This window comes from Cynocephalus volans, chromosome 12, assembly GCF_027409185.1.
Source record: "Cynocephalus volans isolate mCynVol1 chromosome 12, mCynVol1.pri, whole genome shotgun sequence".
Taxonomy (NCBI): Eukaryota; Metazoa; Chordata; class Mammalia; order Dermoptera; family Cynocephalidae; genus Cynocephalus; species Cynocephalus volans.
In genome coordinates this window covers 86995228-87017793 of record NC_084471.1, presented here as the reverse complement: position 1 = coordinate 87017793, position 22566 = coordinate 86995228, and the positions used below count along the sequence as shown (strand labels likewise).

At 37.7% G+C, this 22566-nt stretch overlaps 1 protein-coding gene across 1 annotated transcript in view; it reads right to left on the bottom strand.

Moving 5' to 3' along the window:
* The window catches only part of ITPR2 (inositol 1,4,5-trisphosphate receptor type 2), a 487108-nt gene that overhangs the window by 324626 nt on the left and 139916 nt on the right, over window positions 1-22566 (bottom strand). Inside the window, exons 11-18 of the mRNA XM_063115575.1 lie at window positions 22089-22240; window positions 15955-16054; window positions 15303-15463; window positions 7692-7833; window positions 6211-6372; window positions 1803-1975; window positions 711-830; window positions 411-596 (exon numbers count right to left, since the gene is read on the bottom strand). Of these exons, the coding sequence (XP_062971645.1) occupies window positions 411-596; window positions 711-830; window positions 1803-1975; window positions 6211-6372; window positions 7692-7833; window positions 15303-15463; window positions 15955-16054; window positions 22089-22240 (1196 nt within the window). The remainder of the gene's footprint in view (window positions 1-410; window positions 597-710; window positions 831-1802; window positions 1976-6210; window positions 6373-7691; window positions 7834-15302; window positions 15464-15954; window positions 16055-22088; window positions 22241-22566) is intronic.

Here is a 22566-nt window from a genome sequence, read left to right as displayed (position 1 = left end):
AGGTCACCACATATTCATAAGCATTGTATACTAAAGTTCTGGCTAACTTCCCCTGAGGCCACCCTTGCAGCCAGACCAGCTCCCTCAGCCCCAGTTCCACCTCTCTCTCAGGTCCATCACCTGGATCCTAACATGTCTCTCACCTGCCCCTACTCTAATCGAAAATAGGAAAAAACTCTGCACTGCATAAAAATTCCAAACTAGTGGAAAAATCAGAACATTGCAAGTAGAAAGCACAGATACTGACTTTTATTTTGAATAGTTTGAATAACACTAAACATTTCAGCTACCCTAGTTCTGACATGACTTTAAATTTTCTCTTCATTGATACCTAACTTTTAGAAGTTTCAGAGAATCAGCTCTCAGTGACTATGTGAGGCTGAGAATTATGATTTTCTGCAATACTTAACCTGTAATAGGTTAGCACTTCTAAATCAGCTTTGGTGCCTTCTTTTGCTTCCTGAGCAAGGTGCCTGATAGCTTTGCCATGAGGTTCTTTGTTGCTGTCAATCCAATAGAGCCAGACTTCTTCATCATCAATGTCATCTGAAAGGAGGGTGTTCTCCATGGGGTTGTCTACTTGCATTGAGACCACCCTTGAAATAAATGACACACAAAACTATTAAGAAGCACACTTACAAATATGATAAAGAACTACAGCGTCTACAAGTAACAGACAGAAAAAAGATGCCTCCGTTATCTGGCCTTACTTTGTTTGAATAAGAATGTCTGCATTGCCTGGGCTCAACATAAATTTACAGATAAGTTCTTGGGTTACAGGAATTGCAGTGGTATTAGACACACAAAGATCCGACAAATAATCCAAAAATCTGGCAAGAGAAAACAAATGAACATGAAGACAGAGCACTTTATAGGATCATCACAACAAAAATATAACTTGGAATGTAATGACAGAAGCTTATACAGATATATTTTTAATATTTCCATATAACATTTTTCTGAAGTGTTGCTTATCGACTGCATCATTAGGAACAAATTAAGCACCCAATTCTTCTTATTTAATGCAAACCTTGTTACAAAAAGGATATGTTTGCTTCTGCTTATTTGGTGATATTCATCCCACAGCACTGTGACTTATTATGTTTAGAAAATCATTTATCTACCCTAAAGTGAGACTCCACACAACTGAATATCACAATAAAACCAGATCAAAGCTAATGGTGTGCTGAGTAAAACAGGACTATAGCACACGTTTTATAAAAGTAACTATGGCCTGGTGGACTCAGAGGCCCATTTCTTATTTTCCATACAATTAGTTAAGAAGGCTTCCAATCTGCTTGACTTTTCTGCATGCATTTCTCCAAGATAAGGCAGCATGGTGCAATAGAAAGAGAACTTGATGTGGAGTCAGAAACCCTTGATTTACTTCATATTCTACTCCTCACTATTGGGGTATTCCTGGGCAAGTTGCTCTCTAGGCTTCTATTTTCTCCTCTCTAAAATGTGGATAATAATGCATAACCAGTGTAGTTCATGAGATGTTCAAGGATTTAAATGAGATAGTGTATATAAATATATTTTGAAAAATCACTAAGTACTACAAAAATGTTAAGTTATCAGAATGAAAAATCAATTACATTTAAACATAAGACTATAAAGGACTTCAATCTCCTATGAGGTAATAACTCTTTATTACATACAATTACTACAGCAATAAGCCCAACATAGTTTTTCCATGATAGTTAGTGATATGGAAGAATTCTAACTTGTAGAAGTTCTAAATATAAAACAAAAAGTCACAAGCCCCACCAGGAAAGAATACTGCATGAACTACTTCAAACCTTGGCTCCCGGTTTCTCCTGAGCAAACTGACAAATGTTTCTATTTCTTTTGCTGTGATATGTTTCTCTAGTAGTTTTCTGTTGTTGTGCAACAAAGCTGTGATAGTATCTTCTGCCAAAATATCATAGCCAATCTGGGATTGCATGACACAGAAATTCTTAGCAATGTATTCCTGCAAAGAAGAAAAGCTGTCAGGATGCACTGCCAAACAGCTTAGAAATGACAGGTCCTATCAGGGTCAGCATCTTGATTAATTTATTCATAATGGAAAACTCACTAAAAAATTTGTCAAAAGGAAAGCAAGTAAATAATTCTTCAATAAACAGAGCTTTTTGAGGAAGGAAATGAAAACATATTAGCATATACACAATTTAAATTAGAACAAAAAATAATGTACTTGAAATAATTTCTAATATGGGTACTTACACTCTTGCATGTGGGGAAAAACAAAAATAAATCTAGTTAAAATAACAAGTTTTCATGACATGGTAACTTAGGCTCTCACCAGCCTAATAGAGGCTACTTCTAACTCTTACTGAAATTCATAACCAATCATTCTGGCATAATTATAGAAAGTAAATTGACTCTGATATTTCATTCTCGAAGCATGTGATCTATGTTGTTACATGAAGATCCCAGGTGGACCTGAGATCATTTCTTTTATCACATATACTACAGTGATTATAAAATCTTCTCTTTAAGCAAAATGATAAAGTTTCATATAGTTTTTGTCTTTAAAAAGATACTATGATTAATTACTTCATTGGTCAGATCCATTTACCCAGTGACTACTTCTTGAAGGCCTACTCCATTCCAGGCACCATTCAAGAGACTAGGTATGTGGCTGCAAACAAGATAGAGAAGCTCTCATGCAGCTTATATCCTAGCTTTATATCCTAGTGAGATAAAAGGAGCAAATGAATAAACAAGTATGATCACTTTACATGTTGATAAGTGAAATGAAACAGAGGGATGGAGAAAAGCAGCAACTTAATACAAGGTAGATGCTAAAGAAATGACATTTGAGCTAGGGTGAAAATGATAAGAAGAAAGCCATGGGAAAACCTGGAGGGAAGCTGTCTAGGCAGTGGGAGTGGCAAGTGCAAACGCCCTGGGGCACTGGGACCAAGCTTGTCATGTTCTATACACAGAAGGTGCCATGGTGGCTAGAGTGTAGCAAGGAAGAGAAAGCAAGAGCTGAAGTTGGACACGCAGGTGAAAGAGTCCTTATGAACCACGGCAAAGAGCAAAAATGTTATTCTAAGAGCAAGAGAAAGCTACTGGGGAGTTTCAATCTGCTCCTTATTCTTCACTTTTAGTGACTCTCCTATATCCCAAACCACTGTTGCTCATTTCCCACATTCAATGGTACGACCCACACATCTCACATAACCACAGAACTGGTGAACTTAACCCCTTTCCCAGTCAAAAGTTTTCACTTCAATTTCTTGGGGATTTTACTTGGGAATGTACCTTTGTTTCTATGATAGGAGAATGTATTGATTAGAAAGTGCTTTTGCCTTAGGTAAAATTCACTGGAACGTATCTGTTCCTTGAAAATAATATTGGTTGCATAAATCTAATTATATTCTACGCAGCATTTTTGTGGCCTTTCAGAATGATGGCTTTGTGCATTGGATATCCAGTTAAGTAAAGTAAATGTCTTCTACAGTATATCACTTTAAATATGTATTGATTTACACAGTTTTATGACTATTATAGTCATACTCTGGAAGAAGGCAAACATCCAAGATGTTAATAAAAAATCAAATGAAATTAAAAGTGTTATCAAATTCTATAAATAATAATAAACGGAGACTCAATATTAAAGACCTATGTTATCACTAAATCACAAGTGAACTCCCTATTAGGACTATAAAATATAGATAAGGATAAAGTAAAACAAAGCAATTACGTAAAAATGTAGAAGGCCTTTCTGCCTACATATTAAAATCATGTTCTAAAAACATCAGAAAGCTGTTTTATGCTTAATACAAAGCATTCTTAATTCAATAGAAATGTGAAAAAGATTTCTCAGCTATCACTGAGATTCAATTAGACCATCCAGGAGAAAGGGAGAGAAAATAAAATCTAACCCTCAACAAATGCTGAGAATTCTTCACTCCTTTGGCAGACCTATGATCTACCTTTTGGGGAGACACCCCAAAGGAGAGAAAGGAGATTACTTACAATCATATACTCTGAAGAAACCCCGAGAGCTGGTCCCCAAAGTGTATAAACAATTACCTGGAAGGAGTTGTGTGACTAGGTAGGGGTATGTGTGTGTGCACGTGTTTACTAAAAGGAAGAGTGTTTGCAGAGCAGAAACTGTGTGTGCCTCAGCATGCAAGGCCTGCCCTGACTCCCCAGCTAAGACTGAGAGGGAAGTGAGAAAGAACCGTGTGGGCCAGACCGTGAGAGACTGAGAACCACCACCAGTTAAGATGTGCTGCTGGGGAAACCTACCAGGGACTAGCAGAATAACCAAACCCAAGGAGTTCTGGCACTGAAGCATGGGGTGGTGCTGTAGGGGATGGAGGGTCTTCAGCACACTTGCAGAGTTTGAGTGCAATCAAGGACGGTGCACATTGCAGGACCCCACGGGACTGACGGCAATAGGCAACCTCTAAAGACCTATTGATTTTTTCTGTTAATTTCAATCTCTGTAATACAGCATTGCTTGTATGTGTAGAGGAGTGGCCTGTCTAACAAAGTATATTTTTCCAGACCCAAGAAGAGAATGCAGACACGTAGAATACACTGAGCAGCCTGTCACCCCCGACTCCTACTCCAGACCTCCATTGAAGAATTTAGGCCCTCATATTGGGAGCACCTCTGACACTGATTCTGAGTGCTTGAAGGTCTGTCATTGAAGGTTCCAGAAATTAATGTTTCTTCCAGTAAAATATGAACAACTCTACTTTATCTTGCCATCTTAAAGGAATGCAATGAAGCCAGGAAAAATAATTCTAGTGACAGCATTTTTCAATTGGAAAGAAGGATGTTTATAACTAGGTTTATATTAGAAAGTATTTAAGGATTTGTTTATATTCTCCCCTTGCTCCCATTCCTAGCCATATTATTTATCTTCTGGCTAATGTTTCACATAGTCTTTCTAGACCTTTCTTAATCTTTAAACAGAAGTTTGAAGCCAAAATATTTTAACACAGTCTTCCTAAAGCAAATCTTTTTTTCTTGCCAAAATACTCTCAAACTACCAAAAGGCAATAGTGTGATGATTAAGAGGCTGAATCTGCATACTGGATCCATTCTTAAAACCATAACCATGGGCGAGTTATTTAGCCTCTCTGTACCCCAGCTCCCCATCAAACTTAGCATTAACTAACTGAGTTAATTCATGAGCAGTGCTTAAAACTGAGTCTGGGACAAAGTAAGCACTCAATAAATACTACTAACTATTCTCCAATAACCTCCACCCTTTAGGCCTGACATCGTAGGCCCTCTGTGACATAGGCCACCCTGCCTTACCAGCCCTCTCCCCTCCCAATCCTTCCTCATGAACTAAACTCATCAGCAAAACTTACTAATGATGCACTCTTCCCTCAAACTGGTTAAGAGAAATATAAGATGATAATTCACTGAATGACAACTAATTTCAAACAATTTTATGCTAAATAAACATTTATATTATTGGACACAGTGCAAAACATTATATATTATTTTTAAGATAAAAATGAGACGAAAGAAATTTCACTTGCAGTTATCAATTTTTAGCTACATCCCTAGATCCACATGGGTTCCCTGCCTCGACAGCTACGGATATCTTGGAGCAAAAGTACCCTTTCTAGCATTCATCATGCTTTGTTTACAGATCTCTCTTCCTAAAATATCTATTCCTATACAATATATGAAAATGATTCTCATCCTACTAACATGCTTCCTTTTCCAAGCATCTTTCCTTGGTTCCCACAGCCACAACTGAGCTCTCCTTCTGAGAATTCCCATAATGCTGTCTTTATTCTCTTGTGCCCCTCTCTGCCTCCACTTTCTGTTTCACATGTACATATCATATCTTTTCCACTAGACCATAAACTCAGGGCTACACATGGTAATTCTGTACCTCACACATTCTTCAAGCCAAGAAATATTTCATTTCTCTTTACATTACAGGTCCAGTATGCCTCCTGCCCAGCAGGAGCTAATACCATGCACATACAAAGACTCAGGACATCCTCCCCCAATGAATCTAATTCTATATGGAAGAATAAATACATATGTCACCTCAAAAATACTTACGGATCATTTTTGTGTTGCCAATATAGAACATTTCATTTTGAAGTGAGATTTCTCATCCCATTTTCCCTTCTGTACTTTAGAATAGTAACCAAAGAAACTTGCCCACACTTTAAATATAAGACAGACTAAAAATTGGGGGCCACCTCTGACCTGATTCTTCCGGTAGTCCTGCTGAGAATGTCTCAGTACACGGTAGCACAGACGCAGCATGTACTTGTAGGGAGCGTATCTTTGGTCCCCCAGATCTTCAAGTCTCAGCATTGGGCCTTCTCCCGCTTTCTCTTTAAAGGGTGCTTTAAGAATCCCAAACACCTACCAGGAATGAAAAGAATCACCCATTCTGATGAATGAAGGTGGATGTTTTGCAACCTATTTTGAATTTTTTACAAATTAGAACACTGACTCAAAAATACTTTTGTACTATTTGAGTAGAATTAATGTAAAAGAGAAAAAAAGGATTTAGGATAAAGGACCAACATATTAAGGAAGACAAAAACACTTCTAAAAGTGTTCTCTAAATTGAGTGACAAACATGACTTAAATAAAATGCTTACTTTTGTTTAAAAATTATATTTTATTAAAATTGGAAACATAATGATGGTTGATTGCACCAAGTTACACAAACAAATCTGATGAACTAAAACAGTTTTATTTCCATAGGCTCTATAGTTTCTTTTCTTATTTTCTATACCTTTCCAAAATCAAAATCATATTTTTAAAAAGCACTCACTATTACCTCAAACTGACGTCAAAAAATTGCTTCCATATATTGCTTCTAAACCTCTTTGTAAATGAGTTAACTTACTGTTCTTGGTAAACAAAGATGTGCCCAAATCAGTGAATGTGTCAGCATTCAAATGTAATTTATTAGAGACTCACACGGGCAGCTGGTGGTACCCAGTGAGCCAGATTCTGGCAAGGTTAGTGGTTAGGAAGCATTTAAAAAGCATTGAGGAATACAATTCTTTTGGACAGCAACGGACAGGTAATATCACCTGAAGATGAGCTGGTAGGATGAGTAAATTGTCTATCAAAGAGACAGGGGCATGAGCATTAATACTGGAAAGCAAAACGGAAAGAAAATCATCCTTTGGAGTTCATGAAATATGATACAAATTAACATTTCTTCAATAATTCCATATTTGCTAAACCTTGAATTTTGTATTTATAATAATGAAATAAAATTTTTGATATATGTTAGTTTAAGTAATATTAATAATTATTCAAGGTCCTAAAAGTCCGTTTTATATAGAAGAATTGCTAATGTCAGAAAGACTTTGCCCCATTAGATTTATAACCTTTATTTTAACTTGAGAAAAAAGTAATTTTGTCTTTTCGGGCAATAGCTATAGAAATTAATTAACAATGTCTTACTGTTTTCCTTTCCCCACTCAACACCAGCCAACACCTTGACTACAGCCTGGTGAAAGTCCCTGAGCGGGAACTGCCCTCCTAAGCCACTCCTAGACTACTACTCTATAGAAACTGTGAGATAGAAGCGTCTGTTGTTTTCAGACACAAAGTTGTGGGGTCATTCATTACACAGAAATCGATAACCAATGCAAGGACTTTCCCTGATACTATAACTCAAAAAATAAAATATGAAAATTTAGCACATGAAGAACATTCACCTGTGCCAATATGTTTTGTTCCCTCATTAATTTTTGACGTTCTCGGTTTGGCTTAGTGATAACCACATCTAGAACTTCTTGTCCATTATTATGCACATCAGCAACAAAGAAGATGAGATCTTCCAATAATTTGGTTACAAACCTATCATAAAATGAAAAGAAAATGTTACTCTATGCTGTGCTTAATTTTGAAACAAATTTTTAAAATTAAACACTGAGAACTGAAACACTGGAAAACTTAAAAGTATTGTCTAACAAAAATTCATTAATTGACAAAAGATAATATCTAATGCACTTACTGTTTACCTAAACCTCTGCAAAGAATATTCCTTTTCCAGTTCCTCCGACCTCCACTCCTGCCTCAATCTCTAATAAAGTATTTGCAAAGACTATTATGAAATAAAGCATGTAAGCCCCAACAGCAGATGAGTTGGTAGGATAACACCACTTGATGCTTTTCTGTGACTAACAAGAAAACCAAAATAGTTCTGCTTAAAGGGGAAGAGCTATACTTCTAAATTCCAATTCTTTTTTTTTTTTAACTATTAACTCAAACTATGTTTCCTAATCCTCACCACATTTCAATTTATCCAATGTACGGGATAGAAAAACTTGAATGATCTGTGAATAGAGACAGGGTAAGCAATTTGAGGCTTTACATTATTATGACAGTATTAACTGATCTGTAAAAATCATAGTATCTTAAAACCATACTCTAATGTTCATTTTCAATTTTATATTTTGGTTATTATTAAAACTATCACTTGAACGTCAGTGGCATTTAGTACCTAAAGAGTCTTGAAAACCCCTCCTCCCTTAACTTTTTTCTTCCTCCTTCCTCTGCCTGTTCTTTAGCATTTTCTATCTGTGTTGGTAGATTGTGGAAGGGGGCAGGGTTTGAGTTATTACAAAAATGGGTAAACTGATCACGATTCTGTATTGGAAGGGCAAAAGGATTTTTTAAAATTATTATTAATGGTGAAGTACAGCTTGTGAATTATTCAATAAACACAATTTTGGGGGGGATAAGGCAAAAAAGCTGACCAACAAATATTTAAATTAGCGTTATTTATCCATATGCTGTTAGCATAATCACTTACTGTTATCAGCATGGCCAATCATGAGCACATCAATAAGAAAACTACAATTTAGGAGCTTCGATTATTCCAGAAAAGTGTGGAATATATTTAATTAGAACACATCTTGATCCTGTCTCTTGATTTACCTCCTGAAAGAGAATGAACTTCCATAGACGCAAGTGGACACACCCCTAATCCAGAATTTAGCCACCCAGATAGAAATTTCAGCATACTTCCAGGGATCACAAACTCCACTCGAAAATTCCAGGGATTTTATGTATTCTTGGTACGCCTTATTTTAAATTTTAACTCAATCTGTTTCTTTCAGAAAATGTGTCTAACTGATAGGATTCACTGACATACTTAAATTTAATCTCTGAAGGCAACCACGGAAATGCGAAACACAACTCATGTGCATCAAAATGTGGTGTGAGCTTCTTTTGAAATTGTGACTTAATGTCTCCCAAATCATTCTATTCTTAAAACAAAAGACAAAGCAATTCTTTTGAACTTGTGTTACTTTAGCAAACTGAGATAAAGTTGAACCTCAATTGCTATCTGCTCATACAAGACCAGTTTCAGCATAAATATTTGCATTTTCTTTTAAAAATTATTAATAGTCTTTTTTTCTTGCTGTTTCAATCATTATAATTAGATGTTTAAGAAAACACAATTTTGTGAGCAACTACAGATCACTCTGCTTCAAAGTCTCCCAAATGCCCTGAAAATTGGTGATAATTAATGGAATGATGATGAAGAAAATTTACAGTCTTGATTTGAGAATCACTATATGTTTTCCCTACTTGCAGAGTCGACCTCCCCTGATGAGGAAGCAGTGGGAGCCAGGAAAACCAGCCTTCTCTTCTGACCTCTAAAACTGTTGAAACCCTTTTTGTTTGCTTGTTTTATTTCGCTTTTTGCCCTTTCACCTTAAGCATCTTATCTGTGGGGGAAAAGAAAGCTGGTTTGTTTTCACTTTAGATCAAACTCCAATTCCATACTGGGCATTGGTTAGGTCCTACTAACTCATGTAATCTGACTAATTTACTTTTAATAAAAACTTTTTGTGTGACTTTCTGTCTTGCAGCAATAAGGGATTATATATCTCCATGTGTGTACATGTCTGTGCATGTGTGTGCATGTGCATATATATGTATGTATTTTTTTAAAAAAGACGTATACACCTAAAAACATAATAAATAGCTTTATGGATCAGGAACAAAGTAAGAAAAACACAGCGATGAACAGGGATAATGAAACCACATAGTAGGAAACTAAACTAGAGATAAATAAAAAAGCAGGTACTAAAACAGGGCTTCTCTAACTCTTAAAGGAACCTTAAAATTCAATGTCCCCTGTCAGGCTCTGACTGTGAAGCAGTGGGAGGAAACAGAGGAAGCACAAAGACAGAACTAGACCTAGCCACCTGCAATCTCAATGACCAAAGCCTCTAATGACCGTCAGACATAATTCTCAGCCCTCAATATCAGATCTGGCTCTGGACTAATTGAAGGGGCCAGGTGGAGGCAACCAAAAACTGATAAAGAAGATGAGTAAATGTAGAGAAAGAAAAAACAAAAATCTCACCTGAGAAGAGTCTGCAAATTAAAATTCCAAATCACACGAGGAAAACGGACATTAAGAATGACAGCCATCAGACTAAAAGATCAGGACTAATTCACTACCAACAAAACCCAAGCAATAAAGCAATTTCAAAATAGCTTTCAAATGAGTGTGCTTTCAATCTTTAAAGAGATTTTAAAAAGCAATTATACACAATTAAGACAACAAATATTTTTAAAAGGGCACATATGAATAAAGAATAGGTGGATATACTGAAGAACCAATAGAAATCTGAAAAATAAATATAATAATCATTTAAATAAGCATCTAACTAATGAAGGTAAACTATTCTGCACACACTCTAAGAAAAATTAGTGAATTACAAGATAGTATCAAAAAATTGACACTATCTTATAAAAAGCATAGGGAGATTTATAAAGGCAAATTATAAAAGGGGAGTTAAAAGATAAGGAGGATGAATTTAAGGGATAATAATAATCCAAAAGGAGTTCCAAAAGAGAGAAAAGAGGGAAAACATAAAGAAGCAATATTTGAAGGAAAATGGCTGGGAATTTTCGAAATTGAAGGAAGACATAAATATTCAGATTAAAAGTATTTCCCAAATGTCAAGTGGGAAAAACAAAAATAAAACATACTTCTAAACACATCATAGTGAAATTTTAGGATATCAATACCAAAGGGGAAAACAATCTATGAAATTACAGAAAGTAAAGAAAAATTATCAATAAATAATAACAACTCTATTGACAGACTTCTTAACAGCAACAAGAGATGCCAGAAAATAATTAAATTATAGCTTTAGAACACTAAAGAAAAGTAATTTTCAAATCTAACATTCCATACATAAAGTATCACTTAAGAGTGGATGCATATAAAGACATTTTCATATATGTAAAAACTAAAAAAATTATAACCCATCAAACTTTACTGAATTAACTAAACAATGAATTTCAGCAGAAAGAAAAATACACCCAGAGAGAAGTGAGAAGTAAGACAAGCAGAGGAAGAGGTAAAAGATATTGAGAAATATAATTAATCACTGGAAAACAATTTTCAAAAATGTAATTTCTCAGTAAAAGTAAGATGGTGCATCATAACTTACCTAGTACAATTATTCTTTTGTATATATCTAATATAAAATAAAAGTTGACAAATGAAAAGAATAACCATAGAACTGTGGTTCCTGACAACTACTACAAGAAAGGAGAGAAGAAGAATAAAGCTTGCTGAGGCATGTCTTTTCTGTGAGAGGAAGGAAGAAACTTCAACTTTTATTAGAAAAAATATATATTTTGAAATGCGTGATAAAAATTTAAGGGTAATTGCTAAAGAAAAGAAATATGACCTAACGCCTCTAAAGCAGTAGAGAAAAAGGTAAAATGAAGGAGGGTGAGAATATAAACTTTATCAATCTAACAGAAAGCAAGAAAAAAGTGGAAGGAAAAGAAGACAAGCAACGCTAAAGAAAGAAAAAAAATAAGAATGAGTCTGAATACATCATTTATCAAATGCACATTAATCAACCTTGCAAATTAAAATAGACTATCAGGTTAGACTTTTAAAATCCAACCTTCCGCTGCTCATAAGAGACATAGCTAAAATGAAATGACCAGGAAATCTGAAATAAAAGGATAGTGAAAAAGAGGCATCAGACAAACACTAAACAAAAGATACCTGGCATAGCAATAGTAATACCAGGCAAATAAAATTTGAGGGAAAACAATGTTGCTCTAGGAAGCAACATCAGAAAGACACCCAACCTGGTGATCACATGTTGGATGAGCCCTATTCTAGATCCTGAGCTTCTGTCATGGGGAATTAGAACCCGCCTCAATCACGTAAGCTGCATGAAGGCATGGGTACAGTCTGTGACCTTCACCACCGCATTAGCACCACATGTACACATGCTGCACAGCCCAGTGCTTGTCGTGTACCAAGAGTTCAGTAACACTTAATTCATTACATCTCTGAACTACAGATGCTGCAGAGGAACCCATGCATTTTTGTGTACCCTCACAGGTAAAACATGGTACAGAAATTCTGGTTAAGGATTGCATGTGGCACTTCCTCAAGCTCTGAATAGCAGTTAATCCCCCTCCATTTTCCCCCCTACCTCCCAATACTCTCTATTCAGGTTCCCAATACTCTCTATTTTGTTGATGCAGTTATGTAGAACGAGATCAGAAAATCCCATGGAAAAATATCTAAGGTTGAGGATCTTGGAGCTGTGCCTCCAGAGTCCAGGGTGAGTAAAGGGTGAGCCAGGAGACAGAGAAAGAGGATTCTAACAACACAGGCATTGGAGACAGAACTGCAACATTCTAACACTTTCCCTCTGACCTAGCGTCATTCTTTCTGGTTTTGAGTAAAAATAATACCTAATAATAACTTCATTCTCCACAGGGAAAAAAAAAGTCAAAGTTGTCAGTTACTTTCAGAGGGAATTTTATCCTGAAATCTAAAACTGAGAAAATCCTATAAATGCTTTCAACTATGCCAACAAGCTCTACTGTACTGACAGGCAGCTTTGAATGCATTTTGATGGGAGGTGGCTTTTCTGAAATTGCTAAATTAAGATCTATAATTGCAACTTCATATTTCTCAGGCAAAGCCTTCTCTTTGCTGTGATGTCTTAAGAAGCAGGAGAAATAAAAATGCATGATCACTGATCAGTCCTAGTGCACCACCTTTCTTAGAATCATCTTGAGAGGTTAAGATTCTCTCCGGCAATAACTAAAGAATGACTTGTGCAGGGTTACAGCCAACGATGGTGGAGCACTCATAGTCTGAATCTTTATTTGTCCTTTCTTCAAGGAATACCTTAACACTCAGCAAGGGAGACTTCTTAAGTGAGGCTGAGTAAATTTCTGTGTATACGTAACAGTGACAAAGTCAAAGAAATGGGTTAATAAAAATGAGTTAGATAAATAGCAGGCAAATAAAAATTCCTATCTGCACCTCAACATCCATTTCCTGCCATAGTTGAGCTCTGATGTCTAATTATCTGTAGTCCATAAAAGCGGTGCAGTTGTTTCCACCTCTGGCTTCTATTCACTTCCCTCACCAGGGTTGGAGGTAATGACTGAATACATGATATAGGCAGCCCTCTGTATCTGTGGGTTCTGCACCCACGGATTCAACCAACAGCAAATGGAAAACATTTTAGAAAAAAAAAATTCTACAAAGTTCCAAAAAGCAAAACTTGAATTTGTCATGGGCCAGTTACTAAATTGAACCCATGTGAATGAAGTGATGTATAGGCATTTGTATTAAGTATTATAAGTAATCTAGAAATGATGTGAAGTATGTGGGAGGATGTGCATAGATTATATGCACACTATGCCATTTTATATCAGAACTTGAGCATCTGAGAATTTTGGAATCTGCAAGTGTCCTGGAACCAATCCCTCACAGATACCAAGGGACAACTGTATATCTAACGTTTCTAAAACATGTATGTTTAGTTAAGGAATACTTCTGGAGTGAACCCCTTGAAGCCACCTCCCAGAGCAGGAAATGGATCATGACAGGAGCCTTTGGAATGCCTCACCCATCATAACTCCTCCTTCCCTTCTAAGAGGACACATCATCCTGGTTTTTATGACAATGATTTCCTTGCATTTCTTTATAGTTCTTCCAACTACTTAAACACCCCCAAAGAAACAGAGTTTATTTCAGCTTGTTTTTGAACTTTACGAATTATATTACAGTGAATGAATGCATTTGTTATGTCTAGCTTTCATTCAGTCTAAAGATTTTTAAATTTATCCATGTCATTCCACATGGATGCAGTTCATTTACTTTCATTGCTATTCTGTATTCCATTGTATAAATATATCACAATTTTAATCATCTATTCAACTGGTGATGGAAATTTCGACGGCTTTCAGTTTGGGGTTATTTAGAAAAAGGCTGAACATTCTTGAACATGCGTCCTGGTGCACATGCAGAGGAGCTTCTCTTGACAGATGTTCAGGAACATTCAGCATAGGAGTGGAATTGGTGACTCATAGAGTGTTTGCTTCTTTCACTTTGCTAGTTACTGCCAAACTGTTTTCCGAGGTGCTAATATCAGTTATCATGAGAGATGCAATGTATGGGAAAAACCTGGAAAATTGATAAATAGCTTTTTCTTGTTTCAAATTAAAAGGAATGTACAGATCATAAAGAGGGAAAATACAGAGAATTCTTGTGCTCTGATAGACTGAACAACATATGGACTTTAATCCACACTTGCCTGAATCCCCCACTGATTAACTATGTGACCTCCCCCAGTTTGCTTAACCTCTCAATTTTCCTTTATGCAAATGGGAATATCCATCTCAGAGCTATTTGAAGGATTAAATAAATTTACAGTGCCTAATATAGCACTTGACACAAAGTAGGGATGCTATAATTGACAGCTATCAACATCATTCTCTTTCTCTTATTTCCAAAAACAGAATTTAATTAAGGATCCAGTTTCTCTGAATGAGTTATAAGAACAGAGAGCTACACTCTGCAGACTTTTTCTTGGTATTACATCTTTGTTTGTTGAGTGGTACCAGAGCACCGAAATGTGTCTTGAATAAATAAGACCAGAAAAACATAAAAGTTCCTTTAGGACCTTTAAACCTCTAAATCCAAATATCAAATCAAGTGCAGCAAAAGCTATCGTGAATCTCTGATGAGGCTTTTAAAAGGAAAGATCAGAGAGTAACTGAAAACAATGATTTTCAAGACAAGCTAAAATGGGAAAAGTAAATATTGCACCGGATTTTAATTTCACCATTTTCATTCACTCACCATGATCAAGAGGAATCAAGTTCCCACCTCATTCAGAAGCAACTGGGCTGCTATCGAGAATGTTCTCAATATTCCCTCAGAGTCATTCATTCACTTGAGATTTACTACAAGAATTGACAATTGACTCTTGAGGATTTAAGAGCCATTTTAAAAAGTTACTAACCTCCTTTCATTCTGAGTTACTGTGCCATTTTCCAGCTTCTTAACTGTGGTGGCTAGCACTTTATTTGCATCATTGGCAAAGTCTAAGTCTCGGACCTCAGACAGCGGCACAGACACAATCGCAAATGCTTCTTTATCTTCCTTTGTTTGGCAGGTTCCAATCTGAAATGTTTTTCCATTAAGATTAGTTTTTTTAATAATTATGCAATATTCTTTGACAACTCACCCACTCAGTCCCGTTTAAGAAATACAAGGCAAAAAAAAGATCATCCAAACACAGTAATCCCTACATGCATCATCTGCTATGAAAGGCAACAGGGACACAGATTTTCCAGGCCCATTTCCTGCCCCATTCCCAAAGCCTCACTAGAAACATATTCCTTTCACACTTGTCCTTTCCTTCGATTTCAACAGAGTAAATACACTCCTGGAATTTTCTCCTCTCTTTGCATGCCGCTCCCATTTTTTCTGGTATCTGTGCTGCTTCCTCCTGAATCACAGCCTTGCTGCAACCCATGTAGTTCACCTACCTAGGCAACTAGCAGGCACAGGTGCTTGGTGAAATTAATCACAATAATATCTAATATTGGTGAAGATGAATTGTAAGGAACACGTCAGTCACCCCCTAATCCTAGTCACTCAGCGACATTTACCTTCAACATAACAGGCCTCTCTTCATCTGTGTCTATGGGGATACTAGTGCTGGTTACCCATGTGTTGGTGCATAAATGCCTTAACCGAACATAGGAGTTCCTAAAAGCAAAACAAAATAAAAAATAGATTATAAAAATATGCACACTTACATATTGACTTATTTAACAGTTTCATACATGATATGAACATAAATGAATCTTAGATTAATAATCAACTCAAGACCTGTCTGGTTTAAGGAATAATTCTGAATTATAGACTATTTCAAAGCATGCAATATTATTGCATAGGACAGTGGTTCTCAAAGTGCAGTCCCTGGACTCATGGCACCGATGTTACCCAGTAACTTGTTAGAAATGCCAATTCTAAAACCTCATCCCAGTCCACTGAGTCATAAATTCTGGGGGTGGGGCCTCACAATGAGTAATTTAACAGGTTCTCTAAGCAATTCTGAGGCATGCTACAGTGAGAACACTGATCAAGTACCCAACTCAGTTAAAACTGCTGCCCGACAGTGGTCCTTTTTGTAGTTTAATCATCGGCATGTGAAAGTATATACAGTCAATCCTCATTACTTATGGATTCCGTATCTGTGAATTCTCCCACTCAATAAAATGATTGGAAAGCCCAACATTAATACTCATGGAGCTTTTCCGGCCATTTGAGGACAAATGCAGTTGCAAAAAATTTGAGTTGCCCAATAAGCACATTTCCAAGCTAAGGTCAAAAAAACAACACTCTGCCTTCTTGTTTCAGCTCTCATATGGTAAACAAGTGTTCTTTTGCCACAATTTTCAAATTTCTGTGCTTTTTGTTGGTGATTTTGCTGTTTATAATGGCCCCCAAGTATAGTGCCGAAGTGCTGTCTAGTGTTCCCAAGCACAAGACTGAGATCTGCCTTATGAAGAAAATATTTGTGTTACATAAGCTTCATTCAGCCTGAGTGATAGTGTTGTTGACCATAAGTTTAATGTAATGAATCAACAACATATATTGAGGTGTCTTTAAACAGAAACATACACAAAACAAAGTGATACACTGATTGATGAAAATGCTGTGAGCAAAAGCTCACAGGAATCTAACCCGGTATTTGCTCAAAGAACAATGGTTCATTATTTGTTAACTCCACGTATCATGGCTAACAAAATTTGACTGGATGTGAACTGTGAGAGAATGGCTGAGAAAAAACACCTAGAACTCATCCAAATATTACTCAAATATTACCATTTTTAGTGAATCTCTTATTACCATCATTTCTTTCACAAATATGTGTATAGTGCTTATTAAAAAAAAATACATTAAGTATTTGAGGGCTTCCAGTCAAGATGTCAAATACGTGGTCTCCAGCGTCACTCTCGCCCACAAATTAACCAACTTACAACTATTAAGAAGCAACGACAGCCAAGCTGGGGCCACTGGAGCTCAGGGAAAGAGGAGGAGAGACATAGAGAGTGCATGAAGGCAGGAGAGAAGCCACGATGAGAGTAAGAAAGGACGGTTCCGCCCGTTTCAAATCCCGGCCACTTCAAGCCTGGAGCTGCTAAGCGCAGGGAGCAGGAGCTGGCAAAAGCCACAGCTGTGTCCTTCAGATGAAGTTGCTTGGAGGCTGCAGGGGAGAGGAGGGGCTTGGTGGTCCCCAGTCCAGCATGACTACTAACAGTGTTCCCATGGACCCACATAAGGGTGAGGGGCCACAGACAACTGAAAAAAAGAAGCCACTCAGAGGCCAGTGAGTCATTGCAAGGGACCAGCACATGGCCCGCCCCGTGGGAAGTGTTTGGAGTGTGGGCAGTCGGGGAGATGGGCCCACCCAGGAAACACTGGGGCATAGCAAGGACAACTGATCTGCCCTCTAATCAGCACAGGCCCACTCTGTGTAGACTGGTCAGGAATACAGAACTGCAGGGGGAGCGGTTTGCTGAAAAGACTCAGGTCCAGACCAGAGTTTCCACACAATGCAGGTATACCCTCAGGAGACCCAGAAGTACCTACAAAGTCAACCATTAAAACCTGAGCTGCACAAAAAGCCTTTGCCAGGGAATCAGCAGCAAAGCAGCAATTTAGCTCAACCACAGGGCTCAAGTGCTGGTCCTCACAGGAAGATCCCCCATTATAGAAATAAGCAAAGGACAACAAATTAGTTCCAGTGCAGAGTTTAAGTGGTGGGAAGCAAATAATCCAACACAGAACTGAAAGAAAAAGAAAATACCCACAGATCAGAGACAAAGTTTGATATTTACTAGCAAAGGTCTCACTTCACCAAAGAACACCTATAAAACCTAGAAGGATCAGAAGTCCCCTGGGCTTCCAGGCCAGGGAGGGCAGAGGGCCGGGGACCTCAGCCATGCCCCCGACACCTGCAACGAGCCCAGCCATGACCACCAAGCAGCTGCAGGATGCAGCCTATGCTCCCGAACTGGGACAGAGGGGGACCAAGGGCTTCAGCCACACACTCGCAACACACACATCCAGCCCAACAATGACCGAGCCACCACTGGAAGCCCTCTCGTCTCCCCTGCAGGAATGAGGAGGGTGATACGGGCCTCAGCCACACACCCCCTTCCTCCTGCCACCATCTTAGAATGTAAAACAGATGGAGCCGGGGACCAACCGCTCCTCCCTCAACCAGGCAAGGAGCACTCCAAAAACACCACTTCCATGTGGGTGGCCCACCACAGCCACCACAATAGCCACAGCTGCCACAAAAGCAGCTAGACACCACAACCATCGTGTAGATGGCCTGCCAGCCACTCAAGTGCATTGACACAAGGAGAGTCACCAGCAGAGACCAAAGAAAAGAAGAGGACGTCTCTCTTCACAAAGCCCATTCCAGAGTGACAGAAGAAGCATCTGCTCTATGATAACAGTGGAGACCTGATCACACCTCTCACAGCACTGGACAGATCATCTAGGCAACAAATCAACAGAGTAACTTACTCTTTCAGAAGGAAAGAAGAAATCTAGGGTTATCAGAGGGGGGAGGGGGAGAGATTAGACAAGGGGCATAAAGAATAAGTACAATTTGTAAAATGTGTATGCTAATAATATTAATTTGATCAACATATGTCAACACTGAACCCAAAAATATGTATAATCAATTACGATTTGATTTAAAAAAATAATAAAAATTTTAAAATAAATTATACAGCAGATCGAACTAAAAAGAAAATACATTAAGTATTCTGCCTTCAAGTTGTTTAAAGTTTGGTTTAAAGATAAGACATAAAAATGTCACACAACATAGAGTGGAAAGCATTAGGGCCAATAAATAAATGAAACCAAATAAATGCAAGGGCCTCAGGGAAGTTGATTCAATCAACAACATGGTTCTGCTCATTCATAAAAGTAGATAAAACAGAAATTGTTTCAAAAATCCAAAGTAGCAAACATACAATTCCTGTCCAAATAATCAGAAATTCTGAAATGCCTGTTGTACTACTTATCCCCTGCATTGAATTACACAGGAGATATCATCTGTACACAGCTGTCTCCCCCATTGTATTTTAAGCATCTGGAAAGTAGAGCCACAGTTTATTAGCTCTGTGGCTGTTTCCCCTATCTTACTCATACACTTGTTCAATTAATGCTTATTGAGTCAACCTGGGTTGCTGGATTCCAAACCAAAGAGTTGTACTCCAGTATAGTTTACAATTTGCAAGAGTTTGGGAAATGAATAAGTCTTTAGGCTTATGCCACAGAACTCTGTTGTCATTAAGACCTTGATATCATCTGAATGTCTGAAATAGGAAGGCATTGCAGCATAGTGGTTAAAGAAGACAGACTTTAAGTGGATGCACTCCAGGATCAAATTCCACTTCATGAGCATGACACAGGCCAATTAGCTTGTCACTCTAAGCGCCAGTGGTTCACAAACTTTGCTGCACTTCATCTGGGAAGCTTTTACAATCCCACTGCCCAGGGTGCACTACACACCAATTAAATCAGAATGTCTAAAAGTGGGAGCAAGGCATCAGTACTATTTAAAGATTCCAAGGTGCTCCAACATGCAGCAAAGGATGAGAACTACTGCTCTAAGCCCTTGATACTTTAAGTCTAATCCACAAACAGCATTGTCTGCGGGCATGTTAGAAATGCAGATTCTCGGGCCCCCGCCACAGAACAGGTGAATCAGAAGCTGCATTTTTATCAGATCCCCAGGTGATTTACTACCCAATAGAGTTTAAGAAGCAATAGACTATAGAGTTTAAAATTTGAGAAACAGTGGACTCCGCATTAGAATCACTTGTGCAATGCTTTTTAAAAAGTATAGCCTGCGTCCCACTCAGAAGACTGATTTCACTGGTCTCAGTGTAGCCAGGGCATGGAGCAGTAGCAATGCTGCCCAGGTGATTCTAATTTACAGCCAACTTGAGAAGCACTGTTCTAACTTAGCCCATAGTTCCTCATCTGCACGGATAACTGCCAGGATTGAATAAAATAATATTTATAAAGATCTTGTCACAGGGCTTAGCACATAGAAAGTTCTCAAGAGTTATATTATAATAATACTTATTACTAAGTGTTAATTAATGTTAACTTTAACACAACTAACACACTGTGAATGAACCCATGTTAATATAAAGTTCTGTACTATCCTGAGAAGTTCCACATTTCTGAAAGGTAATGGATTAACACCTCCATATAAAGCTAGGCTCAGGGACCTTGTCATGGATCTACCCACTTCACAGCGAGATCCTTTTATCATTTCCTCAAGCAAAGTCTCTTGGTTACAGTTCAAGAAGAACTCCATTTTGGCTGACATAATGAGGAAAGTCATAGTAAGGATTGATTAAGATCCCAATACTGGGAAGAGAAGGCCAAGGACCTATGTCAGGTAAAACCTTCAAATGGCATTGCTGTACAGGCTACATTGGTAGAACAGGGAAGAGTGAGGAATAAATTCACATGAGGTCAAGACTCAGCAACATTTCTCATGAATGAGGATAGCCATGAAACATCCTGTGACGTTCAATCAGCAGTGTTTCTTGACAGTTGTTAGCACAGCAACTTTTTACCTTCCCTGGAAGCAACTTAAACAACAATGTCTGCATTTTCGTGCAGGTACCTTCAGCCTAACCACTTCCACCTGCCCAAGGCCAGGTACAACACTGCTCCATCAAGACCAACTCAGAAACATCCCACTAGACCTAACAATATGGGCAAGACCCGGTGAGTCTAGAGAATGCATTATAGTGCTATTGTCATAAGGTATGCAGTTGCAGGCGAAATAGCTTAACTAAAATAATCAAACAAAAGAATGTAAGACATTCTCTTGTAATAAGTTCCGGATACCTCATTCCCAATCCCCCTATCCCTCACTCGCTTAGGTCCTACTACACTGTTCTCCTTTCTGGTCCTTAAAAACAGCTAATAAATTTCAAGATTTTTCTATTTCCTGTTCCTGCTACTTGAAAGTCTCCTCTCTGATGGAGAATCCTCAGGGCCATTGACTGACTCCTCAATTTGTTCAGATCTTTTCTCAAACGTCCTCACTCAGAGAGGCCACCTCTGGACACTCTTACTTTTGCAGAACTCTCCATACTGTGCAATTTTTCTTCACAGCATTTTCAACACCTAAACTTATATGTTCTGTTTATTCATTTGTTTACCGTCTGTCTCCCCCATATGAATGTAACTATGTAACCAGTGTGCTCTCTGCTGCCTTCTTAATGCCAAGGGCAATGCCTAGAATGTAACGGATGTTCAATAAATACTTGTTGACTGAATGACTAAATAAATGAACAAACGGGTGAATGAATGAAATGAGGAATCTGAATAATAAAAATAAATCATAAAAGTACTAATAGAAATGATTTTAGTTGTTCAGTAACCAAAGGCCATACAAGTAATAAGAATAAATGATTCTTACACATTTTTCAAAACTTCTTTGGTCCTACACATTGTAATTACTTATAAGAAAAAATAAACTATGTTAGTCTACTCACAAAAGAAGCACAATGTTTTACACACTTTTTCTTCATGTACACTTGTTCCTTTGATATCGCAAAAATTATATTAACATTACAATTTTCATGCCTTATTTATTGGTAAAATTATCCAAAGAAGCATTTTCTAACAGTAATTTCTTTTTCTTTTCTTTTCTTTTTTTTGTTTGTTTGTTTGTTTGTTTGTTTACCTTGGAACCAGGCAGTCAGCTCTCTGAAGAGTTGTGGCATCCAGTTCAAAAAGGGACGCAATGTCATTTCCATGTGGGACTGAGACCAGAGTGTACATGATCTTCTCCCCTGCCTGGCGTTTTTTCTTTGAAGGTGGAAGATCTCCATCTCTCTGTTGAGGAGGTACAAGGTTATTTACTGTTACCAGGTTTCTTATTAAACTCTCCAGTTAATTGGGAGATAGGTTTAAATCTGCATGTTACTTCTTCATTGGACTGTGGAGGTGTCTATTTCACAGCATCATGAAAGAGCAGCTCAAGCCTGACAGTCCTTAAGGTTTATCAAGAGCAATGAGTTACACACTCCAGGGTGGGTGGCATGGTCGGGGCACATCATTAAGGCACTAACAGTCACAATAATGATGGTTCCTTCCCTTATCCCCTAAACCTATCTACAAAGTAGTAATTTTGGCCATTGCACATTGAAAACAAACACAGA